The sequence below is a fragment of the Halichoerus grypus genome, chromosome 9 (genome assembly GCF_964656455.1).
Source record: "Halichoerus grypus chromosome 9, mHalGry1.hap1.1, whole genome shotgun sequence".
NCBI lineage: Eukaryota > Metazoa > Chordata > Mammalia > Carnivora > Phocidae > Halichoerus > Halichoerus grypus.
Genome location: NC_135720.1, coordinates 61,423,641 through 61,450,510, shown reverse-complemented (window position 1 = coordinate 61,450,510; position 26,870 = coordinate 61,423,641). Strand labels below are relative to the sequence as shown.

The 26,870-nt window shown below is 34.5% G+C and overlaps 1 protein-coding gene across 6 annotated transcripts in view; it reads left to right on the top strand.

The window, feature by feature from the left end:
* Positions 1–26,870, top strand: part of LOC118528227 (uncharacterized) — a 938,723-nt gene that overhangs the window by 393,974 nt on the left and 517,879 nt on the right. For all 6 annotated transcript variants that reach the window (XM_078054967.1, XM_078054970.1, XM_078054965.1 and 3 more), the window contains 2 exons: positions 10,319–10,400; positions 16,218–16,335. In XM_078054967.1, the coding sequence (XP_077911093.1) occupies positions 10,319–10,400; positions 16,218–16,335 (200 nt within the window). The remainder of the gene's footprint in view (positions 1–10,318; positions 10,401–16,217; positions 16,336–26,870) is intronic.

Here is a 26,870-nt window from a genome sequence, read left to right as displayed (position 1 = left end):
TATAATGTATTATTTGTTTCAGAGGTACAGGTCTGTGACTCATCAGTCTTAACACAATTCACATTGCTCACCATAGCGCATACCCTCCCCAATGTCTATCACCCAGCCACCCCATCCCTCCCACCCCCCACCACTCCAGCAACCCTCAGTTTGTTTCCTGAGGTTAAGAATTCCTCATATCAGTGAGATCATATGATACATGTCTTTCTCTGATTGACTTATTTCGCTCAGCATGATACCCTACAGTTCCATCTGCGTCATTGCAAATGGCAAGATTTCATTCCTTTTGATGGCTGCATAATATTCCATTTTATATATCTACACATTTAATGCAATCCCTATCAAAATACCATTAACTTTTTTCAAAGAAACAGAACAAATAATCCTAAAATTTGTATGGAACCAGAAAAAACCCCAAATAGCCAGAGGAATGTTGAAAAAGAAAAGCAAAGCTGGTGGCATCACAATTCCGGACTTCAAGCTCTATTACAAAGCTGTCATCATCAAGACAGTGTGGTACTGGCACAAAAACAGACACATAGATCAATGGAACAGAATAGAGAGCCCAGAAATGGACCCTCAACTCTATGGTCAACTAATCTTTGACAAAGCAGGAAAGAATGTCCAATGGAAAAAAGACAGTCTGTTCAACAAATGGTGTTGGGAAAATTGGACAGCCACATGCAGAAGAATGAAACTGGACCATTTCCTTACACCACACACAAAAATAGACTCCAAATGGTTGAAGGACCTCAATGTGAGACAGGAGTCCATCAACATCCTAAAGGAGAACACAGGCAGCAACCTCTTTGACATCAGCTGCAGCAAATTCTTCCTAGAAACATTGCCAAAACAAGGGAAGCAAGAGCAAAAATGAACTATTGGGACTTCATCAAGATAAAAAGCTTTTGCATAGCAAAAGAAACAGTCAACAAAACCAAAAGACAACTGACAGAATGGCAGAAGATATTTGCAAATGATATATCAGATAAAGGGCTAGTATCCAAAATCTATAAAGAACTTATCAAACTCAACACTCAAAAAAACAAATGATCCAATGAAGAAATGGGCAGAAGACATGAACAGATATTTTTCCAAAGAAGACATCCAAATGGCCACAGACACATGAAAAAGTGCTCAACATCGCTTGGCATCAGGGAAATCCAAATCATAACCTCAATGAGGTACCGCCTCACACCAGTCAGAATGGCTAAAATTAACAAGTCAGGAAATGACAGATGTTGCAGGGATGCGGAGAAAGGGGAACCCTGCTACACTGTTGGTGGGAATGCAAGCTGGTGCAGCCACTCTGGAAAACAGTATGGAGGTTCCTCAAAAAGTTGAAAATAGAGCTACCATATGACCCAGCAATTGAAAAGACATTTTTGAATCAACAATGGCTGAAAATTTCTAAAAACTGCTGAAACACATTGATCCATTGATTTAAGTACCTCAAGAAGCCAAAAGCAAGATAGATAAATTTTAAAAGGTCTACACTTAGACATATAATAGTGAAACTGAGGAAAGATTAGCAATATGGGATGGGTTAATCTTACTATAGGCTTCTGTTCAGCATATGAAGTTGATAATGTAGATACACAGTTATTATTCTAGAAAATTTTCATATTAAGTGGAAGACAACCATAATACAAGGATAATGATACCTTTTAATGAATATGTACATAGGAGAATATCTTGAAAATACAAAAAAAGTTCAAAATAGTAATTTCTAGATGGTGAAAACTTGGGAGCTCTAAGCTTATTAATAATTTTTTATATTGAGACATATTTTATTATTTTTCAATAATAATTATATTATCTCAGTGTAATTTAAAAATCAAGGTCAAAACACAATACCCAGTGTTGGTGAGAAAATAGTAAAATAGATACTTGCTTACTTGCTGGTGGGATTATACCTTGAAACAAATCAGTAATGGGAAATTAGATTGTATGCATCAAAAACTGTAAAAGTGGTGATGCCCATTGGTCTGATGATTTAATGTCTAGTTATTTATCCTAAGGAAATAGAGATTCGCAGGAAGATTTTATGTAGTACACATAGATGCTTGATACACAAATCCTTTGTCTAGAACACTCTCCTTTGTTGGGCCTCCTTCAGGTCTCAGTGGAAATATCTCTTACTCAGCATGATTTTGCTTCAATATCCAGTAGTGGTTTATAGTCCCACCTAGTCCCTCCCATGTACACTGTATCACAGTTATGATTAAGTAGGTTTTTCATTATTATCTGCATAATTGCTGTCTCTTACTCTACATATATTGTAAGCTTTTGGAGACAGGGACTATATGTTCATTCTTGTCTCTGCCCCCTATTCTGAAGCACTGTTTCTAGTTCATTATAGGTAATCACTAAATTTTTAATAAATTAATAAAAATGCTTCTTTTAGATTTAATTTCAATAGAAAAATATACACCTAATAAAAGTTCAAAATTTCTTAATTTTTAAATGTGTTATGCTGTATTCATCTACTGAATGCCACAGTTATTAAAAATTGGTATTTTCTAAAAATGTTTAGTGACTTCTAAAGATTTGTATTATATATTATTATGGAAAAGAACATCTATGAAAGTATATTTACATGATAAACTCACCTTTAAAAATCTCACAGACTAGGGGTGCCTGGGTAACTCAGTTGGTTGAGCATCAGACTCTTGGTTTCAGCTCAGGTCATGATCTCAGAGTCATGGGATCCAGCCCCACATGGGGCTCTGTGCTCAGCATGGAGTCAGCTTGGCCCTCTCCCTCCCCCTTTACCTCTCCCCCCGCTTGCTTGCTCACTCCTGTGCTCTCTGTTTCTTTTTTTTTCTTTCTTTCTTTTTTTTTTTTTAGATTTCATTTATTTGACAGAGAGAGACACAGCGAGAGAGGGAACACAAGCAGGGGGAGTGGGAGAGAGAGAAGCAGGCTTCCCGCGGAGCAGGGAGCCCGATGCGGGGCTTGATCCGGTATCAGGACCTGAGCCCAAGGCAGTCGCTTAACGACTGAGCCACCCAGGCGCCCCTGTGCTCTCTGTTTCTAAAATAAATAAGTAAAATCTTTTAAAAAATCTCACAGATTAAAAAAAATCTACATACCAAATATATTATCTTTCCTTTTTACCTATATGAAAATGTGTGTATGTGTGTTTGTGTGTATCTTAAATAGGGAGGTAGAGAGGTCAGGGAAGACCTGCTCAAAAGTGACACTGAAGATCTAAAGTTCTTGAGAGAGTGAGTTATACTGATGTCTGGGGAAAGAACGTTAGGCAGGGACATATCAAGTGTGAAATCAAGTGTGTGGCTGGCATGAATGAGAAAGAGTAAGGAGACCGGTGTGGGTGGACTGGATGGGGGGAGTTGGAGAGAGATAATTAAAAAATCCATTAGCAGAGACTGTACTTTCTTTGTATATTTCTTCTTTCTAGTTTTGATTTTTCTTTTTCTTTTCTTTATATATGTTAAGGATTTTTGCCATGTTTTAAAACATACCGTAAACTTTTTTTTAAATGTCTGTTGTTTTTAAAAATTTCTTTTTGTATATTATTTCTTTTTCCTTGTTTTCCATTTATTTTTAAAAATTACCTGGATAACTTTTCAAGTGGACTTAATTTACTTGTGTTCCTTCTCTTTTAATGAAATGAATTATATTTTATAAATCTTGCTTTGAATGGAATTTTGATTGACTCACCAAGATTTTACATTTAGTGTTCTTTTTCCTGTTGTACTAATTTTAGTTGTAGTTGTTTCTAAGTATGAGCTTTTCTTCTTATACAACAGCAATATGTTCATGGTAGAACAATGGGGGAAAATCTAGGAAGGAGAAAGAAGAAAATAAATTACAATAATCCTACCTATTACCCAGTCATTCAAGTACATGTATGGTTGTTTTACCTTAAATTTGGGATAATAATTTATTTATAGTTTTGTAACCTGAATTTTCCTGCATTGTACTTAATAATTTTTAGACATTATAACTAATTTTTCACAAGAAATAAATCTTTGTAGTAGAAATACAAAGGACATGAAAGGACAAGAATGTAAAGTCCCCTCTTCCTGAATTCCCAGAGTTCTCCACTTGACCTAGCAAGAAAGCTGCACCAGTTTGCTGTATGTTTTTGCAGAGATATTCTATTACAAAAACTAATGTGATGTTTTCTTTATGGTCAGAATATCTGCTCAGGGTCTTGTGTCTCGTGTGGCAATATTTGTGAGCCACTGTCTTTTCATTGTCCTTCTAAGTCTAATTCAGTTAGTTTTGAAGTTAGTGGAGATTCTTTTTAGATTCTGGCAATGGGTGTTGATTCTTGTTTCTAGTACTTATTTTCATTTTGCATTTTTCTGTTTTTTCATAAAATTTTAATGATAAATTTTGAGAGCCTGAAATAAGACTTTCATTCAAGACTTCATTTAGGGGCGCCTGGGTGGCTCAGTCGTTAAGCGTCTGCCTTCGGCTCAGGTCATGATCCCAGGGTCCTGGGATCGAGCCCCACATCGGGCTCTCTGCTCAGCGGGGAGCCTGCTTCTCCCTCTCCCACTCCCCCTGCTTGTGTTCCCTCTCTTGCTGTGTTTCTCTCTGTCAAATAAATAAATAAAATCTTTAATAAAAAAAAAAAAGACTTCATTTACTAGGAGAGTTTTATATTTTTCTCTTGCTTTTATTTGTTGGTTTCTGTTTTTGTTTTTGTTTCTTATTATATCACATTTTATTTTTCTACTTACGTTTACTATAAGGCACTGTACATTCTTTTTGTAAAGAGATGAGATATAAATCAATTGATAGATAAATAATATTTTACTGTGTGCTATAAAAAGATGATCACTATATGTCTATTATCAAGAAATTACAAAAACAAGTCTTAGTACAAGTGAATGCTGTATCAAATGATAAAAATATTTTTTATTTACTTGGAAAGATGTTTATGACATTTTTCTGAGTCAGAAAAAGAACAAGTCACATGGTACTGTGCATAATAACAGGACTTTTAATGCAGAGTTAGGATGCAGAGTTTATCTGTATATGCCCATATCTATATATGCCTGACCTAGGTATTCCCATATCTACATATGCCCAATTTATCTATACCTGTATCTATATATGCCCATATCTATCTATGCACAGAAAAAAGTTACAATAGGAGTTTGCCAGTGATGATTTGTAGGTGGTATATCTTGTGTGAATTTAAAATCTCTCATTTATATTTCTATTGGTTCTTGAATTTTTCATGCATACATTTTATCAAAAAGTTTTATTTTCCTAAAAGAGACTTGACACATATTTTTCTGGATATAATTGTCATGTCTAGAATGCCAAAGTTTAAAACTCAGGCAACTTAACATGCAATTAAAATATTTTTCAAACTTCATTTAGATTTACCTTTAATTTCAAAACTAACATAGAGCAACACATCAAAGTTACGAATATTTTCAATAGGCTATAATTTTTGTTACAGATAATGCATAAAAGTTTGAAACCAATTTTATATGTAGCATTTAACTGCAAATGGTTCATTTTATCTTAATTTCTTGTTAGTTGGTATCTTAGAAATATTTCTAAACAGGAGGCTTCCTTGGGAATGTAGAAATCATGCTTTCCCTTTTAGTGACAGTATATCTTTAAATACTAAAGTCTCTACACTAAAATAACAAAGCTTTGCTATTTGTTCATAATACATATATGTTTGCTCTACTGTGCCAAGGACAGGAAAGTCACAAAGCTTCCATGTTGAAGCTGGTTATTAAATATTCAGGCTCAATTTACCAGGACCTTTATTATACTATGAGAAGTCTTCTGTAATGAAGAGCTACTTGTAACATCAAAGCACAAGAGATATTATCTCTTCCCCTCATAGCCCATGACCTAAAAGCTTTTCTTTTTATCTTTATATGAAAGAAAAACATACTTTTCAAAAAAGACTCAGCATTTGTGGACATTGTGTGCATCATGTAAAGTAGACTCTGGATATAGTCTATGATTTTTTGCCTTTGTCTAAGTGTTTTGTTTTTTCAACATTATACTTTATGTTATTTTTTAGAGAACAAATGAAAGGAATTTAATTTTAAACTAATTGTGACAAACAGTTTTTAACTAGCAACATATATATTTTCTCCTTTTTCTAAATAATCTGAAGATCTGAAAAAGTGACACTGGTACTTGTTGGGCCTTTCATTTATAGTCTCCGAAAATAAGAGAAACATTTTATTAGACTTCTGGGAGTTTTAGGAATCCAAATTTTGAAATCATTTTTACATTTCTAAAAATGAATATTACAACCAAATTGAATATTCATAATAGAGCTACAAATGAGGGGGAGTTTTATTATGCCTGTCTCCCTTTCATTTTCTTTTTTTTTTTTTAAAGATTTTATTTATTTATTTGACAGAGAGAGAGATAGCGAGAGCAGGAACACAAGCAGGGGGAATGGGAGAGGGAGAACCAGGCTTCTTGCCGAGCAGGGAGCCCGATGTGGGACTCGATCCCAAGACCCTGGGATCATGACCTGAACCGAAGGCAGACGCTTAACGACTGAGCCACCCAGGCGCCCTCCCTTTCATTTTCTATCAAATACAGAGTATTGGAGGCAAAATGAAAATAGAAAATACACAACCAGAACATAAGAAAAGGGGACTTTTCTAAAGAAATTATCTAAAAGTTTGCCCTTCATCTGATTTAATTGTATCCTGCAATATCATGCATGTAGAGACTTTGTTTAATTATGTTCATCCTATTTGTATGGAGACATACAATGGCAAGAAGTTTATAAGTGCTTTTAACAATAATTTCACATGGTTGCATGAAAAAATGCTGGTATTCAATCTTGCACTTGTGTAAGGACTTCTGATTTTTTACATGAAAATCCTAAATTACAATATTTATTTGGTTGATTTAGAATCATTAGAAATAGAGGAAAAGTTGAGAGAAGAGATAGCTTTGGTGATTAGTGAAGCAGAAGCAAAACAAATTTGGTTCTTTGGAATCATACTCTCTTGCTTGTTAAATAAGATATTGAATTAAAGAGGGGAGTGGTATGCTCTGGCGTGTTTCAAAGTATTTGAGGTTGTTCTTGCATGAGGTCATCATCATGTTAGGGTTAGTAGGGTGAGATGCTGGTGCCAGAGAAGGTGGGCTACTGTTACATGCTTCATTCAGAAAAGCATTGGGATTACTAGACTATGGATACCATGCAGGGTCTCTCCTCTTTAGGAATCCCAGCCAAATAGAGGAATAAAGTTTCTTTTTTCTCTCCTAACTATCCAGTGTTCAATTCATCTTTATTCTTATATTTACCAATTTAAAAATATTATTTGATTAACCACTATGTGTTAAGACACTATGCTGTGTATACAATAAAATGAAACTAAGATTCCTACCATTAAATAGCTTACACTCTTTAGCTTGGGTTATAGATAGTGAAATGTAAGGTTTTTAGGCTTATTGCACCTGAAAGGACAAAGCACTTTTCTTACTATGAGTTTCCCTGATGATTTTTGCTTAAAAATTACATTGTCAGCCAGTGATGTGCCGTTTCTCAGGACATTAAACCCAGTGGCCCACCAGAGGTGGGCTAGAACCTGCTGTGCCCGCTGTGGGTGTTGTGCTAAAGTGGTAGAGGGGCTCAGATCCTCCTGGGTCCTTTGTTCATCTTCAAAATGAAGGAATTGGACTGAAAAATCACTAAGCTTAGTTTTAACACTTAAATCCTCTTAAATCCATGTTCATCCAGTAAAACAAAATTCTGCATTAAGATAAATAAGGAAACAAATAAAAGGTCTAATCATTTTGATTGTCTTAAAGTATCTAAAAAAATTGATTAGGCCTGATACTTAATAAACCCCTCTGAAGTTCTAAAACACACCATACACACACGCCCCTACACACACACACACTCGCATTTTAATGCTGCAAACCCTTTGATCTCTCTGTTGTGTGTTCACAAGCTTCACTCCAGTCTTAAAGCAGCTTGCTATGAGCAGGGAGAGGTGATTAGGATACAATGTGTGAAAAATTAGAAGATGGAGTGTTATCACTGTTGCCATTCTGAGGAAAGCACAACCAAATGTATGTTTTGAGGGACTAGGAGACCCCTGTCCAGCAGCAAAGCTTTGGTATATAGGATGTGTGTGTGAATGCTTGCTGCGATGAGACTGCCTCTACTCCCTGAGTGATTAGTGCAGTATCAGAGTGGAAGATCACTCATGTCTATTTGTGACTCAGTGATTTTTTTGAGGACAGCTTCCCTACTACCCTACTGCCACCAAATATGTGTTAAAGGCATTAGAAAAGATATCCTACATGTTATGTGCCTCTGGATGAACTTTACAAAGAAAACTGATGGAATATAAAAAAGTATCAGTGAAGGAATTATAAACCAGTTATAGAACTAAGGAACTTAATTTCTAACTATTGCTCAGGCTATCTAAATGTGTCTGTGTGTATTCGTATATGGTATATATACGTATTAATAGTACATATTATATACATATACCGCATATTCTATATACACATATATCAATATATAATATACAGTGTATACACATGTATATATTATATTAAATATTTTTAGAGCTATAGTGTTTTATATTTATATATTACATATATACACAATATATATATACAGTATATATACATGTATGCATTATATGTTTTACTAAATATTTTTAGAACTATAATTTTGCCACTATACTAATATAGTATCATATATGTATTTGTAGTATATGTATATATATTAATAATGTATATATAAATATAATAAGTAAAAGCATTTTAGAATATCAGAAGAATTCATAATCTAGTGGTTTATAATTCCATATGTATATATGGAATATATATAATATATATAAGGAATATATATATATTAAAATGGAACCTGGTTCCATTCATTCACAATGGCAGTAATACAGTCAGGCAGACCATTTAATGGATTTATAGGGCAAAGAAATCCTTATATTATGAAAGCCTTCTGTTTGCTTGGATGTGCCATATTTTCAAATCCGTAAGTTATTTGAGCATTGCAAAGATTGGTAAAATTTGATTTTGTTGACAAAGCTCATTCTAATTGCCAGAAAGTCTGGCTGTGATATGGTATTTACTAGGCTGTTAGATGGAACCAATGCTAAATAACATTGGTATACTGGTATATACTGTGTAGTACACAGTATTTTAATGAGTCTTTACTGAGACCTATTATAATAGAGACCCAGAAACCAATTCAGCCATTTTTTTTTTTTTTAGCTGAAAGTCTTTTTTAAAGGAGGAGGGGGAAATAGGAAGGAGAGATGAACCATGAGAGACTATGGATTCTGAGAAACAAACAGAAGATTTTAGAGGGGGGGTGGGGGGATGGGTTAGCCCAGTGATGGGTATTAAGGAGGGCACGTACTGCATGGAGCACTGGGTGTTGTACGAAAACAATGAATCGTGGATCACTGCGTCGAAAACTGATGACGTATTGTATGGTGACTAACATAACATAATAAAATAAACTTAAAACTCAAAAAAAAAAGACATTGTACAGTCTGTGTATGACAAATGTTTAATGGTTAAAAAGAAGTGTTTCTAATTGATAAGTAAAAACATTCAGAAAGAAATTTTTCATTTAAAAAAAGGTTCCTTGTTGCATTTTTCTTTTTTTTTCTATATAAAGTTTTTGTACAAGCCTTTTTATTCTTGTGGATCCTACATTTTCTTTATTTATGGCTACCAAAAATAAACTCTGTTAGTTGTCTAAGATTGTTAACTTTTTAGTAGTGAAAATTCTTTCTTATTATTGCATAATAAAACTGATTGTTAAAAAGACTTTTTGTAGATTTTAACAAAGCTAATAATTTAATTATGTGATCTATTTCACCCTAGTTTTCATAAGTATAAACAAATACAGCAATATCTTACATTATTTAATTAGTAAGTACTTTTTATTTTACTAGTTTGTATATATTGCTAAACCTTCAACCATACAACTTAATACGTTAACATCTAATAAAGCAAGCTTAGTCTGTGAAGGACATGTGCGTCCTGGAACAAAGTTTAAAGCACTAAATCATTTTGTGTGCCTACAATGGACAAATGATGGTGCATTTCTGTCTCTATAGATTTTAATCAGTACATTAGTCAGATCTCAAAATTATGAGAAAATTGTGACAAAATATTGCCCTAAATTTTAATTTATGCTGAAAAATTTTAAATGCATTCTCTTTTGCATCAAAGTGTAAGTGTGAGTAAATTATGTATGATGACTTATCCTTGCTTAAAAGAAGAATATGTTGTTTGCATCTCACTAATATGCCAATGTTTAGGTAGTTATGTTTACTCCTGTTTGCCACAGGTAAACTGGATAGAACATCAGACAGCTCATTATAGAGACAAGTATGCTCCATTCCCAAAGTTGGATGACAGAACAAGTCCTGGTGAGTATTATAATTTTAGTGCTACCATACATCTTAAAGCTGTCTGGAGGTAAAATGCTTACTAAGCATTGCATTTGGGCTGTCAGAATGCTTTATGGGATGGTAATTAAAGAAACGCTGTGCTGTGGAGTTAAGCCAATATCTGATGAATTCTAGAAATCTCTTCTAGAAAGCTTTTACTTTGAATCTTAAATTTTGGAAGAAGTACATTTTATATTTATTTGCTGATCTTTCAGTAAAAGCACACTTTATAGAGTATTCACTGAAAACATTCATTTGTTTTCTTGTGATAAGTCAATGTCCAGTTCACCTAGCAGAGAACTCAACTGTCAGCACACTGCCCTTTGAAATGTTGGTTTCCCTTCTCTCAAGTAGTATGATCAGTTCCTATTTTTAAAACAACATGGGACTCCTGGGTGACTTAACCAGTTGGTTAAGCGTCAGACTCTTGATTTCGGCTCGGGTCATGATCATAATCATTAAAAACAAAAAATAACACAACAAAAAGCTTCAGACGAAAAGCTAAATACAAAGACCCAAAATGGAAGTACAGTTATCTACAGCTTTTCGAAAGTGTGTATTACTCAGCTTTGCTTTTACAAAAAAAACCTACATTAGTACCTGTTTTCACTAACTGAAAGAAATCCAAAGAGGATTTTTGCTTTGACAATAAGGGGCAAAAAGTGAATAGCGTTTAGCGCTTGTTTGGCAGTGAACCCTTATGGAGGCAGTACGCAACTCAAGTAACAAGAGTGGCGCCACCTATCTCCTTCCCCTGGAACTACACTCAGCATCTCAGCATCAAGCCACCATAGCTTTGAAGGTGTCTGTGAGCTTCTATGCTTTATCTTGATTTATTTTGTGCATCCGTTAGCAAGACATGTCCTAAGGTATCAGGAAAGCCTAAGAGAGGTTATTTCTTTTTGAGGGGGGTCTGGGAATGCTCAAAATTTTTTCTGTATAAATTAATGGTAATTGCTTCTTCTCATTATGTCATTTCAGCTTAGGAAAGGTTTCATAGGAACGCTCTACTTTCGGATAGCAGGGGAAAACTGTACTAGAAAGAAGTGTATTTATTTAATTCTTGTCATTTTGCACTTTTCTCTGGAATTTAGTGCCCTAGTTTAAGAGTGAATTGCACATATACCTCAGTAGGGTGTGGATACATTTTTCCTTTATACTTACTTATAGATGTTCATTTTAATAGTTATAAACTCTATGATTGGTAAAAGCATGCTATAGACCAGCACTGGGATTCAGAACCATGGGCCAAAGGCCAAAGGCCAAATTCTGCCTGCATCTCATTTTGTAAATAAAATTTTACTGGAATTCAGGCCATTTGTTAATGCATTGTCTGTAGCTGCTTTCTTGCTACTATGGCAGAGTTGAAGAGTTGTGACAGAGACCAGGAAGGCCCACAAAGTCTAAATTATTTACAATCTGTTCCTTTACAGAAAGTTTGTTGACCCCTGGACTAGTAATGGATCTGCAAATTTTTAAAGGAATACACAAGTTTTTTGTTGTTGTTGTTTGTGTGTTTTTGTAGTATGTAGTAATAAGAAAGAATAAAAAGATTTATTATTTCAGATGATTTTTATTTTCTTTCCACAGTGGAGAATATTTTGCATAATTGCCTTAAGTTTTTAAAAGTCTTAACAATTTCCTGTAGAAGCTTCTCCTGCTTGGATGCAAAGCTGTGTATACTGTCAGGTGGATAGTTAGTAAGTTGGTGTCTCTTCAAAGATAACACATTTTCTAAACCATGCTGTGAGGTTTAGAAGACATAGAGGGAAAACTGGGAATAGGGTTCAGGTGAGTTAGTAAAGTGGCTTCTAACCATGCAGCTATTATATGCCTGAAAACTGCACGAACTGAGGTTAGTCTGCAGGCCTTACCAGCTTGTTCTTGGCGAGGCTCCCAAACTTCTAACTGTATCATGACTGCGACTTCATTCTCTATAGCAGTGTATTCCCCATGGCTGTCTCAAAGATAGTCCCTGGGCCAATTTTTTTTTTTTTTTAATCTGTTACATTTGCTTTTCTAAAAAAAAAGTAAAAGAAACTTGTTAGGAAATACAAAGAGTATATATGCTAAGTTATTTCTAATTTTTTAATTCTTCATTTCATTGTTAAATAGTTGTATGTGTATGTATGTGTATACAGATGCACAATTAAATAAAGCTGGTAGAATCGATTTACTACTCTCCAAAATATAGCTTTTCTATAGAACATCTAGCAGAAGGATAATAAATAATGATGCAATGGCTAATATTACTATTTTCAGAAATTGAAAGGAAATCATCTTTCAGAGCCACCTTGGCATTTTCCTATATGACATCGTATTTAGGGCTCTGAATCTCAGCTATGTGTTTCTGTGAATTTGAATCCAACAGAGAAGATGTAGCTTTCACATAATTTTCTTCAGTTATAGGAATCATGATTGTTGCAATGGGATGCTTTAAGCCTAGGTCACTTAAATCATTTTGAAGACAGCAAGTGCTCTTCAGGGATATGCAAGATGAGGAAGGCACCTGTTGGTCACTGCATCTGTGTCACCCATATAGAGTTGGTACAGATCAGTGTGTTCAGGAGCCAGTTATAAAGAAGAATATGAAATGTTGCAATTTAGCAAATGTGCTAAAATGTAAGTATAAATAAAAATATTTTGAAAGGCTAACCAGTTTAGATTAACAAAATATTTAGATATTCTCTCAATTTAGTCTTGAGAAAACAGCTGAATGGGATATAAAAATGAAGACATAACTGTTTACATCGAAATATAATTGTCTGAAAAAAGTAATCCCTTTATTTTGAGTTAGACAAAATGAGGTGCTTTTCAGATTCAATTGATTATAATGTTAATTTATGTCAAATCTTAGAATGAAGTAACCTATTCAATTCTTATTTGCTGTTGTCTCAAGATATCAGATTCTTACATCTCTGAATTACAATGATATATAGTAGAATTTTGAGAATATAGAGCAAAGGTCAAAATTTGTGACATTGGGCAAATATAGCTTGCTGACCTTATATTGAATAGAAATATTTAAAAAATAGAAATTTTATTAAAACTTCTAACTCCCAAATTTTGATATTTGTTTTGTCTTAAAAAGTTTTTTTAAATGTAAATGTGCAGGCACTTCGTAAAAAAAAAAAATCAAATGGTACAGAGGGTCATAAGAAAATGTTCTTGATCTCTCATTTTTACATTTTCTTAAGTATTCTTCCATAAATATTCATGCCTATATGAATATATGAAGAAATAAACAATGAGATTATAATAAATATTTTTCTATGCCCAAGTACTCTTAATTCCTCATTTTCATAAGTTGTTTTAATAATTTGTATTACTTTATTGCTTTATGATTACTTTTATTCCACTTTCGTTGTCACTGCTTTGGTATTTTTAAATTAAATTCTTACATTTAATAGAACTTCCTTTTCTCTCCTACTTAAATTTTTTATTTTGTAAGTTTCAAATACTGTCCTTTGATAGTTGATAGGAACTGTGGTCATTGCAGTGGTAGAGGAAGGAGGGCTTCAATGTGCAAGTAGGGCAGGCTGGGAGGGTCCCAACTGTGAACACCATGCTACATTCTTCTTGGACGATATAACAGTACTTTAAGTGGCCACCCAAATGTGTCTGAATTTATTTTTCTGAAAACACATCTAACAGCCATTCCTGGAGAAATAACGATCCTCTTCTTGACAAAAGTCTGGAAATGTTTAGCTAAATTAATGCATTTGAACCCTTCTGATCACTGAAAGAGCCAACGTGGAGTGCAAAATCTAGAAGTCAGGTCTTCTGACCTCTATTCTGCTATCTTTCCCACTTCTTTTTACCGGTATTGATATTGAGGGATTTGGGGGCTGATCAAGGAAACAGATATGACCATGAGGTGGCAGCAGTACACAACGAGTTTTATCTGGGCAGTGCTTTGGCAGGTTTGCATGGGGAAAGTCCCTCACAGCAGGAGACCTTCTGGAGGTAACTGATGAGGGCTACTCCCCAGAAGAGGAAGAGGGCAAACGGAAGTCCTGGGAAAGAGGGTTAAAGAGGGTGTTATAAGTCTAGATGATTTTACTCAGCAGCATAATGGAGTCTCTGGGTCAGAGAGCTCTGAAGGGCAGCAGAAACTTGCAGTCTTTTATAGCCACAGAGTTTATCTTACCTATGGCTCTCAGATATTGGGTACAGTTTTGTGCATTATGCAAGGCAGGAAGGCTGTAAATGGCTAAAATTCTGCTTATTTGGACTATATTTATAGGAACTGGGTGTGTAAAAATTTGAGTTTTTTTGGTGCCAGTGGGCTTTGGAGCTAGTAGGTCCCAGCTTGCTGTGAAGTAAACAACATAGGGCCAATGTACAGAAGCCATCTTTGGCTCACTGATGTAACAGCTAGGCTGTACTAGTTTTGTTTGTGTATGTGTGTCTTGTCATTATAACATACTCCAAATATACATATAAATATACACACCGATATAATGTGTAATATGTACACAACATCTCTATTTTGTTGACTTTATCATTTTGTCATAATGGCTCCAGGTTTTTTAAAGGAATAAATCAGTAGAGTTTAATTCCTCTGTGTACCCCTCCTAAAACTATTCCCCTCTTCACCTTCTTCAGAGGAGTCTTCTTTGTATGCTTAGATTCATATACTTTATATATATCATTTTAAAATAATTTATAAAGTTATTTTGGGATGACTTAAACTTTATATAAATGATAACAAAATGTACATAGCCTTCTGCCTTCTCCTTATAATTTTTGAGATTGATCCAAAGGGATCCAATTGACACTTGTAGGTAAAATAGTATTTCATTGTGTGAATATAACATGATTTTAAAAAACAATTTTATACTTGAAGACATTTAAGTTGTTTCATTTTTCACTGTTTGCAAATGACATAGACAACATTTCTGGATATATCTTCTTATATAAATGTTGATACTCAGCTATTCCATTTTGATAAGCTGTTAAAAAATTGGCAGATAATTCCCAAACACCCTATGTGCACAGTCTGGGACTTTCTCGAAATTAGATGTAATTCCTATTCTTAATAAACTTATAATAGTTTAATCTTGTATATGTTTATAAATAAGAATGACTCTAATATATGATAGCTTAATTTCTTCTATCATTTTACTAAACTGAGTTTTATTTCTATGATAGAGTTGCTGTCAATGTTATTGCTTGATTATTTCCCCCAATATTTGGTTTTGGGAATCCTCCAAGGTGCACAGGCAGGTATGAATGACTGAGTTACAGTTTTGTCTTTAGGAGAACATTGTGTTAAAGGCCTGCCTGAATTTCTAGCACTGTCACTTGCTCAGTTAATGATTTATTAAATACATCAGAGCAATTAGAAAACTGAGTTTTAAAAACAGTGTTATTTACTACAGCTCCAGTAATTTAAATCACTCTCCTAAGAGATGTATTTTGGGAAAAGTCAAAGTGGCAGGCACATGACATGGTAAGGATAATGATCAGTGTAAGCTGATAACTTCTAATGGGAAATATATACAGAGCTTTTGAATTGCATTTCAAATCATTCATTTTTCCAGCAAATGCATAGAAAGTGGTTAGCTAAAACAGGTAGTTTGAAAATATTTTAACATTTTTATCTAAACAAATGTCAGAATTTTTTTTGAAAGTGAAAAATGCTAAGTATAATAAAAGTGTATATTTATGCTCTCGGCAGCCAAATGTGCTTTTTAATGGAATTTAAATAAATGGAATTTTTATGACAAAAAAAGCAACAGTAAAAGCAGTGATTATGTTTTTCATAGTTCATTTGCCGTCTTTGCCCTGCAGACCTTGTGTGGAGGAAAATGAGATCCCGAGTGAAGTCTACAATGTCATTGACTCTGAAGAAGGACTCAGAGACCCATTGGTGTTTAATGACCCTTACTGGCCTATGCAATGGGAACTGGTATGATCTCCAGAAATAGATGGTTCTTTGGCAATGTTAAGAAATATTATTTTCGTCATATTTTAATGCAGTAGACAGACACTTTTATGCACTGCCTGCTTTTATCTATTGGTTTAGCAGAGAGAGACTTAGCAAACTTTTGATGAAATATTACTGCCAGCTTATTAATGAGTACTAATCCTCTTAATTTGATTATATCCTTAGGGTTTGATTTAATCTACAAAAGATACCAGTAAAAAAAAAAAAGACATTTAAATTTGGTCTGTGTAAACAGACTCATTACATAGAAATGTTGTTGCCATTCAGGCTTGAAGTTCTTGTTCTTGAATAACCAGAATATATCCTATATTACATCAAATAATGAGAGAACTCTTCTTTGTCTTTATGGATTAAGTAGATGTTAGAACATTGCATAACAAACTTTTTTTTTCATAATGCTTAGGGTGTTGGACGTTTTAGGACTACATTGTCCTATCATTTATACACATTGTGATAATAGAAAGGACTGAAAAAAAGCACACATATTTTTTGAAAGTAAATAAGTTTAAAAAAAAGTCAAAATACATACCACTGAAGATTTTAATAGGAAATATTTAGAATGTGAAGATGACTTGGTGAAAATATCAGAGAGGAATTGAAGGCCTTCTTATATTCATACTTATCTCCTCATAGGTCTGTAAATTATGTGGTGTTGTAAAGGGTCTCATGCTGTAAGATGAGAAAAAAGTTAAGTGCATTTCATCACGTTCATGGATATAATGAGGTGAAAATGGGCAACTGTTGTGATACCTCTTTTTTGTGTCGATCATTGGTAGTTACCAAGCCGCCTATCTGAAACCCATGTTGGATAAAGTCCAGTTCACTCCTCTGTAGCTTCAATTCATCTTTAAAAAGTGAAACATAATTTAGAAAACTTTAAGATATATATATATATATATATATATATATATATATATATATATATATATATGTATGACTACATTTGACATTTCAAACAAACAAAAAACCTCAAGCAGAAAAGAAATTGAGTTTTGCTTCAATTGCCTGGAGGTGAGATAATCAGTAACAAGTGAGTGGACTAGAACTGCTTAGGGTCATGAAAGTTAAAGAGAAAAAGAATGAAATTTTTAACAAAGGAGTGAGGGTAAGTAGCTAGATAAAAAGGAGGGCATGAAATGAGGGGAAATGTTTTTAAACTTTCTTTTGTTGGTTGGTTTTTTTGACCTGAAGAAGTAGCAAAAATTAAGATGAATACTGAAGATTACATATATAATGCTTCATAATTAGTTACCAAGCAAGACACATTTTTTTTTTTGTATCAGTTATTAAATGCCAAGCTCCTCTATATTGAAGTCAAGAATTGCAGGAGAACACAATAGGGAAAGGAAATGGAGGGCAAGTGATGTTGGAAAGACAACAAGAATTGAGTAGAAGTCAATAAAATGACAGGGATTAGCAATGGAAACAAATCTTAGAAGACTATTAAGCAATAAGCCCTCTTAAAAGCAGAGGATACAGATTGTGAAAGGCAGAAGGTAGAAGTAGAAGGAAAACTCTATACTGTTTTCTAGGGCATGAGTTGATAGACTTTTTCTGCAAATAACCAAATAGTAAATATTTCAGGCTTTGTGGGCCATATAAATCTCTGTGGCACAATTTTGTTGTTGTTGTTCCAGTCCTTTAAAAATGTAGAAACCTTAGCTTTGCACCATACAAAACCAGAGTGTCAGCTGGATTTCACTTGCAGGCCATAATTTACTGACGTTGCAGAGAATAAGGGAAAAAGGGGAGTCAAAAAAAATAATAATCATTCAGATTTAGCTGTCTCTTAGCATCCAAATGTTGTGTTATACTATGCACACATTACACTAGCACAACTCAGCAATGAAAGATCAAGCCAGGTCATATCACCATCAGTAGCTTTCTGGAGTATTACTGTATTCCTTATAGCACTGTTCTAGAGGTATATCTTCCAGTATGAAAGAGATTCCTTGTAATTCCTTATAGTATTAAGGCCAGCCATAATACAAAATTGCAAAGAAAGATTTGAAGTTTCCAACTGGATGTTCTGTCTAAAACATATTCCTAACAGTAGACCTAAGCTGTGTTACAGAATCCATCCTCTGTTGAGAATGCCAAATTTATTTATTGAAAGATTGACTGGCACAGCTGGGTTGTGCTGCCCTAACAGAGAGAGGTGAGACCTTATGCTGGTTACCATCCATTAAGTGGTCTCACTTAGTTGCCACTGTCATCCTCCTTTCTCAAGACACAACCAAGTGTCCTGATATAGGAGTCTATTCTTATCTGTATTTTTGTGCCCATCTACTTACTCCTCAACCAAAAACATGGCAGTCAACATGGTAAAGTGTTCCATCATGATATCTTGGATAAGTGGCCTAGAGGAAAGAGTGAAAGCTAAAAAGGAAATTATAATTTTTATTATATTAGGTAGACAAAAATACCATAATCCATTTTAACTGGTGCTCAAAGCTCAATAGACATTGATTAGAAAAGTTACAGCAATATAATTTTTAAGAAGGTAACATTGGGGAGGGTATGTGTTGTGGTGAGCACTGTGTGTTGTGTAAGACTAATGAATCACAGACCTGTACCCCTGAAACAAATAATACATTATATGTTAATAATTAAAAAAAGAAAGAAATTTCCTAACCCAAAATAAGAAGGTAAGATTATCTACTTAGTTTTTTTCTGCTTTAATTTTTGATTCAGAAATTAATTTTGTGAAAAAGAGGTGTTACATCTGCATACACTTATTTTACTTATCAAACAAGGGGGCAGATGATGTAAAAGTGAGTTGACAACATGAACTTTCATCAGTGAAAAAGGTATCAGGGTACTTACATACTCAGGGATCAGTGTCTGAACCAGGGCTCCTATCCTGATCTCTATGCCTGTGTAGACTGTCACAGCACAGGCCAGAAGGCCAGAGTAAAGATGATGCCAAGAGAGATTCAACCTATGAGTTTAAAAAGAAAAGGAAATGTTTGATCATTTTAACATGGATTTTTAGATTAAAAAAGAAAACAAATTTTAAAAATGTTGCTGTGATTGGGTATATTAGGAAGACTATAGGCAAATGTGGATTCCAGTCCTAGGTCTAGACTATGCTGCCTAGACTGTGACTATCATGAACATCTTAATTTTCTGAAAATTTGTTTTCTTATTTGTAAGATGGGCCTAACAGTACATCCTTCACAGGATTGTTTTTAGAATTAAATGAGATCGTGGACACAAAGGATGTGCCATGGTATTTAGCATGTGGTGGGCATTCAGTGAACAATTTGGCAGCTGGCCAGATTCCTTTCCTACCTATAATGGGTTAAACTTCCATTACATAGTAAGTAAACTATGTTGAATGCTCATTTCTCAACAACATTAGATGACTAGAGCAGTACTAGTGCAGGTTATTAATAATCCTTGCACTATAGTATAATAGGAATAATGTTTATCTTAGTGGTCTCTGAAGTAGGGCTTACCCCAAAAAGAGTGCATAGCAGATCCATTGAGATGCAGGAAAAAAATATGAGAACTTCCATATTTATTTATTTATTTATTTATTTATTTATTAAGATTTTATTTATTTGACAGAGAGAGACACAGCAAGAGAAGGAGCACAAGCAGGGGGAGTGGGAGAGGGAGAAGCAGGCTTCCCGCCGAGCAGGGAGCCTGATGTGGGCCTCGATCCCAGGACCCTGGGATCATGACCTGAGCTGAAGGCAGATGCTTAACGACTGAGCCACCCAGGTGCCGTATATTTATTTTTTTTAATCTTTAAATTTTTTTAGTTTCTCTGAATATATTATAATCCATAAGTATATTATAATTTAATACATGTTTTCATTTATAAATAATTAAATATACATATAATATGGGTGTGTGTGCAAAACTGTTTTTAATGGTAAGACTCATGAATACAGTGTCTGAAAGCAACTGATTTACTCAATAAATACTCATAAAGTGAATGTCATCATGTTTCTACTGAGTGTCTGCTATATGAACAGGACTAGGCATTAAATCTGAAGATGAGTCAGCTGTGAATTTTTACTTTAAAAAATCTCAAAGTCTAAAAGAGATGATAGCATACACTAATAAATATTATTAGACAGAAAGCCATTCTATTAAGAAGACAAAGTTAAAGAAGTTACTTCTAGCTTGTGTGAGGTAATACTTGAACTGGAACTAAATGTGGAAATGCTATAAACAGAAGCATGAAAATGGAAAAATGTTGTTTTTGTACAGAGAAAGTGTCTTGGATATTTGAAGTCCAGACTTTATTCTATGCCAATAGAATTTTTTAAAAGACTTTTGAGCTGAATATTTGAGTTTGAATACCATTGATTTATTATTTTATCTATTCATTTATGAAACACTTGTTTTTCAAATACTGTGGTCAGGTCTGATGCTGTATACAAAATACAAATATGAATTACATGCTATTCTTACTTTCAAAAGATTCATATTCAGTGAGAGAGCCAAGTAAATGTACTCAGTGCATATTATAAATGTATAACAAAGATGTGAGTAAAAGAAAAAACGGGGTGCCTGGGTGGCTCAGTCGGTTAAGCATCTGCCTTCAGCTAGGGTCATAATCCCAGGGTTCTGGGATGGAGCCCCACGTTGGGCTCTCTGCTCAGCGGGGAGCCTGCTTCTCCCTCTCCCTCTGCCTGCCACTCCCCCTGCTTGTGCGCGCTCTATCTCTCTGTAAAATAAATAAATAAAAATCTTTAAAAAAAAAAAAGAAAAACCAGTAATGATGACACTCTAAAAAGGATGATCTATTCTATTCAAGTATGTTGGAAAGGCTTCACTGAGTCAAGAGATAAATAAGCAAACATTTATAGTCCAAGAGAGGAAGGCTGACAAAGCTATAGCCTTTTTCATGTGCCCAGAGCTTAGAGAAACAGCAACGGAGAAAAGGCTGGACAGTTTATTTGGGCCCTATTCCAAAAGACCACATATAGGCATTTGTCCTTTGTCCTGTAGCTCATGGAGCTAGAGGCTTATGAGAAGAAAGTGACCCAATAACCTTTGTCTTGTAGAAAGGTGACTGAGGGTTGAGTTCAGATTAAAGAGGATCAAGACTGGAGGCAGAAAAGAACAGTTAAGGGGAGGCCTCTAGTTCAGGAAAATGAAGAAACTTGGACTGAGGAGATAAAGTGGAGGGTATAAAACAAAAATGCAAAATCAAGCCTTATTGAGAAGAAAGATATTGATGAAAATCTTAGGTAAATCTGGATATAAGAATTAAGGGAGAAGGACCTGTCCAGATGATTTGAGATTGGTTTGGTGACATGGAGGGTGATTGTATTAAGTGTACTAGAGCTGCCATAACAAAATACCACAGATTAGGTGGCTTAAACAACAGAAATTTATTTGCTCACAGTTCTGGAGGCTGGGAGTCCAAGATCAAGGTTCCAGCGGGTTTGGTTTCTCCTGAGGCCTTTCTTTTTTGGCTTGCAGACAGCTGGCTTCTCACTGGGTCCTCACATGGCCTTTCCTCTGTGCATGTGCATCCCTATACCAGTCCTATTGGATTAGGTTTTATAAAGATCTAATAAAGTGTATAAAATACTGTTGGTTTAGGTCCCCAGCTTTATGACCTCATTTAACCTCAATTACCTCTTGAAAAGCCCTATCTTTAATATAGTTATAATGTGGGCTAGTGCTTTAACTTATGAATTTTGGAGGAACAGAATTCAGTCAATAACAGGGTAAATTTTGTGGTATGGTTGAGGTATTCAATTATGTATTTGACAAAATGACCAGAGTATGTCTGTGGAATGCTTAAATTGAGACAGGAAAAAAAGGGACTAAAATATTTTATAATTATAATGGGATCATTACCCATGTCTTAATAATGAATAAATTGAAACTCATAGGTTTGAAGATAATAGGTAGGCACTTAGAAATATGTAAGAAAATGAGTTATGTTATGGGAATTGTGTTATAATTACAAATTTGTATATATAACAAATGTTTCAAATATAACAAATGTGCATTTATGTTACAAATATGTAACTATAACATGTTGCCCACAGTTTAACTCATTATCACCCATATTTAATTGCCTATGTGTTATCTTCAAGCCTGTGAGTCTCAATATAAAATAAATATGTAATTATAACATTTTACATTATATATATGCAACTGTATATGTATTTGGAGGTGCATTAGTGAATGTATAGATTGATTGAGATTGCCCAGGAATATGTGTTTGGTGGAAAGGAAGGGGACATGATAATATTTAAAGGTGAAATAGAGTGCATTAATCTGAAAACATTGTGTAGGTTAAGATGTGAGACAAGAGAGAGATATAGATATGTGTTTGCAGAAATCCAGTAATGAAAGCTGAACGGGGGACTGGCATAGTGCATGGAAAGATGGAGAGAATAGGTCAGATTTATTTACTCAAGAAATACTTATTAACTGCCTAGTAGAGACTAGACCGTGTGCCCAACCTTGGAGACTCAATAGTGAACAAGAATATGTCTCTGTTTTCTTAGAGCTAACAATCCTAGCAAGAAATAATATAACCAAACAAATTATTAATGGTATAACTTTTATAACCATGTAGTTGATAGCAAATAATGGGAGCTCTAAACCTAGTGTTGGGGGTATGGGAAAATTTTTTCCAAAGGAAATGACATTTAAACTGAGAACCAAGGTGAATATGACTTAACTTGAAGAAGTTGCCAGGATAGGAGGAGTGGCTGCTTTAGGCAGAGAGACACTAGCACAAAGAGCCAGAAGATTGTGTGGCATTGAGGAACCAAAAGAGCTGTCAATAGGGCCAAAGTATAGGCTGCAAAGAGAAGAGGAGTTTGAAAAGTCAAAGAAGAAGGAATGCCTTGATAGAGATGAGGAAAACCAAAAGAGTGTGCTTATAGGATTATCTAGCATAAAGGAAAATATGTTTGACTGTGGAAAGTGCTTCTCAGAAAACAATAAAATATTACTGCATGTCCTATGAATCAGCAACAAAGATGTTGTTATTCTTAATGAGAATAATTCCAGAAGACTGTTGGAAATAGAAGCCACACTGCAATGGATTTTAATGAGTAACTGGATGTTGAAGAGGTAGAGACACTGAATGGAGACCTTTTGTAGAAGTCTAATCCATTTATTATTGACTTATTGAGAATATCAGTATGGCTTTTGGAGTTCAAGGCACCTGAAAATTTGATAATTGGTGATGATGTAGTATAAACAAACAATGGCAACCAGAAGACAATGGAATTGTATCTTTAAGGTGCTAAAAGAAAATTACTAACAGCCCAGAATTTTATTCCAAGGTCAGGGCGGGGCGTTGGGGGGAGGAATCATCAGGAATGAAGGTGAAAGAATTTATTTCAAGCAAAAACTGAAAGCCTTCATCATCAGCAGATTCTACTATAGGAAATACTGGAGGATGCCCTTTGGGCAAAAAGAAAATAATCCCAGATGAAAATTTATAAAAGTTATCTGAAGCACAGGATGAGACTATTTTTCTCTCAAGTGGTTTTACCTTTGCTTTTGTCAGACAGAGAAATTAGCAATCTGGAATCACTTTAATCCAAGCCCCATTATCAAGATGATTTAAAATTGGGAATCCAAAAAAAGGAAAGATAAAGAAAAAAAAAAAGAAAAGAGAAAGTTGGGTATCAGTCACTGAGAGAGCTACTTTTAGTTCACCCTGACTCTTAACATGAGCTGTTCATCTACTTAGACTTTGAGCCAGATTTTTGGGAACTGCAGCTGTCCCTAGGAGAAAGGTGGCTTTAATTACCGAACTTACCTGTCTAGGTTTCAGCTTCTCCTAGATCTTGGCCTTCAATCCCTTTTTAGATTTCTGATACATTAAAATATTTGAATATCTAGGTTTTTTTTTTTTTTTTAATTTATTCAGTTTTCCCTGTGTCTTTAGCAGGAGTATTAGAAAGAATTATTTAATCCATCATTATCATAAATAGATGTTTGAAGTTTATTCTCTATAAATAAACCAAATTTCAAAGATATAAATTGCTTTAACACCATCACATGAAAGAAGTAGTATCATCACACTAAAGTTGGGATGCTGTACTTTTGCCAGAACTGCACCAATATATAGCCTGAAGAGGGAGCCATTATTTTCAAAGGTGAAGCAAAATTCTGACCTAATGGTCAGAATTTCTTTCTATTGGATTTTCAACTTCTAAATAAGTTGTTGTTAAGATAATAGAAAAAGAACACATACTGAAGAGAGGAAACACATGAACAGTCATGAAACATCAACATTTTTATCAACTGCATATGGTAAGCTACCACTATAATGGAAACATTTGTATTGATTTTTTTTCTGATTAAAAAAAGTAAACATTTAGATAGTAAAAATACAAAGAGTAAAAAAATTTCCTGTAATCTTAACATTAATATATAATCACAATATGCAATTTGTTACATATGATTTTAGATATTGTTTTATGCCTGCATTATACACTATATCCATATTATATCTACTTAAACATGCTTAAAATTTCCAAATAAAAATGTAACCATTCTATAAAGACTCTTCCATACTTATTTTTTTTCCTTAATATATCTTGGCTTTTTTTTTTTTTTTTGGTCTGAGTTAATTTGGATCTAACATGTCTCTCTTATTTTTTTTTTTGTTTCTTAATTTAATTTAATTTTATTATGTTATGTTAGTCACCACACAATACATCATTAGTTTTTGATGTAGTGATCCACAATTCATTGTTTTCATATAACACCCAGTGCTCCATGCAGTACGTGCCCTCCTTAATACCCATAATCAGTCTAACCCATCCCCCCATCCTCCTCCCCTCTAAAACCCTCAGTTTGTTTCTCAGAGTCCATAGTCTCTCATGGTTCATCTCTCCCTCCAATTCCCCCCGCCCATTTTTCCCTTCCTTCTCCTAATGTCCTCCATGCTATTCCTTATGTTCCACAAATAAGTGAAACCATATGATAATTGACTTTCTCTGCTTGACTTATTTCACTTAGCATAATCTCCTCCAGTCCCATCCATGTTGATGTAAAAGTTGGGTATTCATCCTTTCTGATGGCTGAGTAATATTCCATTGTATATCTGGACCACATCCTCTTTATCCATTCATCTGTTGAAGGGCATCTCGGCTCTTTCCACAGTTTGGCTATTGTGGACATTGCTGCTATGAACACTGGGGTGCATATGGCTCTTCTTTTCACTACAACTATGTCTTTGGGGTAAATACCCAGGAGTGCAATTGCTGGGTCATAGGGTAGCTCTATTTTTAATTTTTTGAGGCACCTCCACACTGTTTTCCAAAGTGGCTGTACCAACTTGCATTCCCACCAACAGTGTAAGAGGGTTCCCCTTTCTCCACAACCTCTCCAACATTTGTTGTTTCTTGCCTTGTCAATTTTTGCCATTCTAACTGGTGTAAGGTGGTATCTCAATGTAGTTTTGATTTGGATTTCCCTGATGGCTAATGATGATGAACATTTTTTCATGTGTCTGTTAGCCATTTGTGTGTCTTCTTTGGAGAAGTGTCTGTTCATGTCTTCTGCCCATTTTTTGACTTGATTGTTTGTTTTTTGGGTGTTGAGTTTGAGATGTTCTTTATAGATCCTGGATACCAGCCCTTTATCTGTAGTGTCATTTGCAAGTATCTTCTCCCATTCTGTGGGTTGCCTCTCTGTTTTGTTGACTTTCCTTTGCTGTGCAGAAGCTTTTTATCTTGATGAAGTCCCAAAAGTTCATTTTTGCTTTTGTTTCACTAGGCTTTGGAGATGTATCTTGAAAGAATTTGCTGTGGCCGATATCAAAGAGGTTACTGCCTATGTTCTCCTCTAGGATTTTGATGGATTCCTGTCTCACATTGAGGTCTTTCATCCATTTTGAGTTTATCTTTGTGTATGATGTTAGAGAATGGTGGAGTTTCATTCTTCTGTATATAGCTGTCCAATTTTCCCAGCACCATTTATTGAAGAGACTGTCTTTTTCCATTGCGTATTTTTTTCTGCTTTGTCAAAGATTATTTGACCATAGAGTTGAGGGCCTATATCTGGGCTCTCTATTCTGTTCCATTGGTCTATATGTCTGTTTTATTTTGCCAGTACCATGCTGTCTTGGTGATCACTGCTTTGTAATATAGCTTGAAATCAGGCAACATGATGCCCCCAGCTTTGTTTTTCTTTTTCAACATTTCCTTGGTGATTCGGGGTCTTTTCTGATTCCATACGCATTTTAGGATTGTTTGTTCCAACACTTTGAAAAATGTCATTGGAATTTTGATTGGGATGATGTTGAAGGTATAGATTGCTCTGGGTAGCATAGACCTTTTAGCAATGTTTATTCTTCCGATCCATGAGCCTGGAAAGTTTTTCCATCTTTTTGTGTCTTCTTCAATTTCTTTCATGAGTGTTCTGTAGTTTCTAGAATATAGATCGTTTACCTCTTCGGTTAGGTTTATTCTGAGATATCTTATGGTTTTTGGTGCTATTGTAAATGGAATCATTTCTCTAATTTCTCTTTCTACAGTTGCATTGTT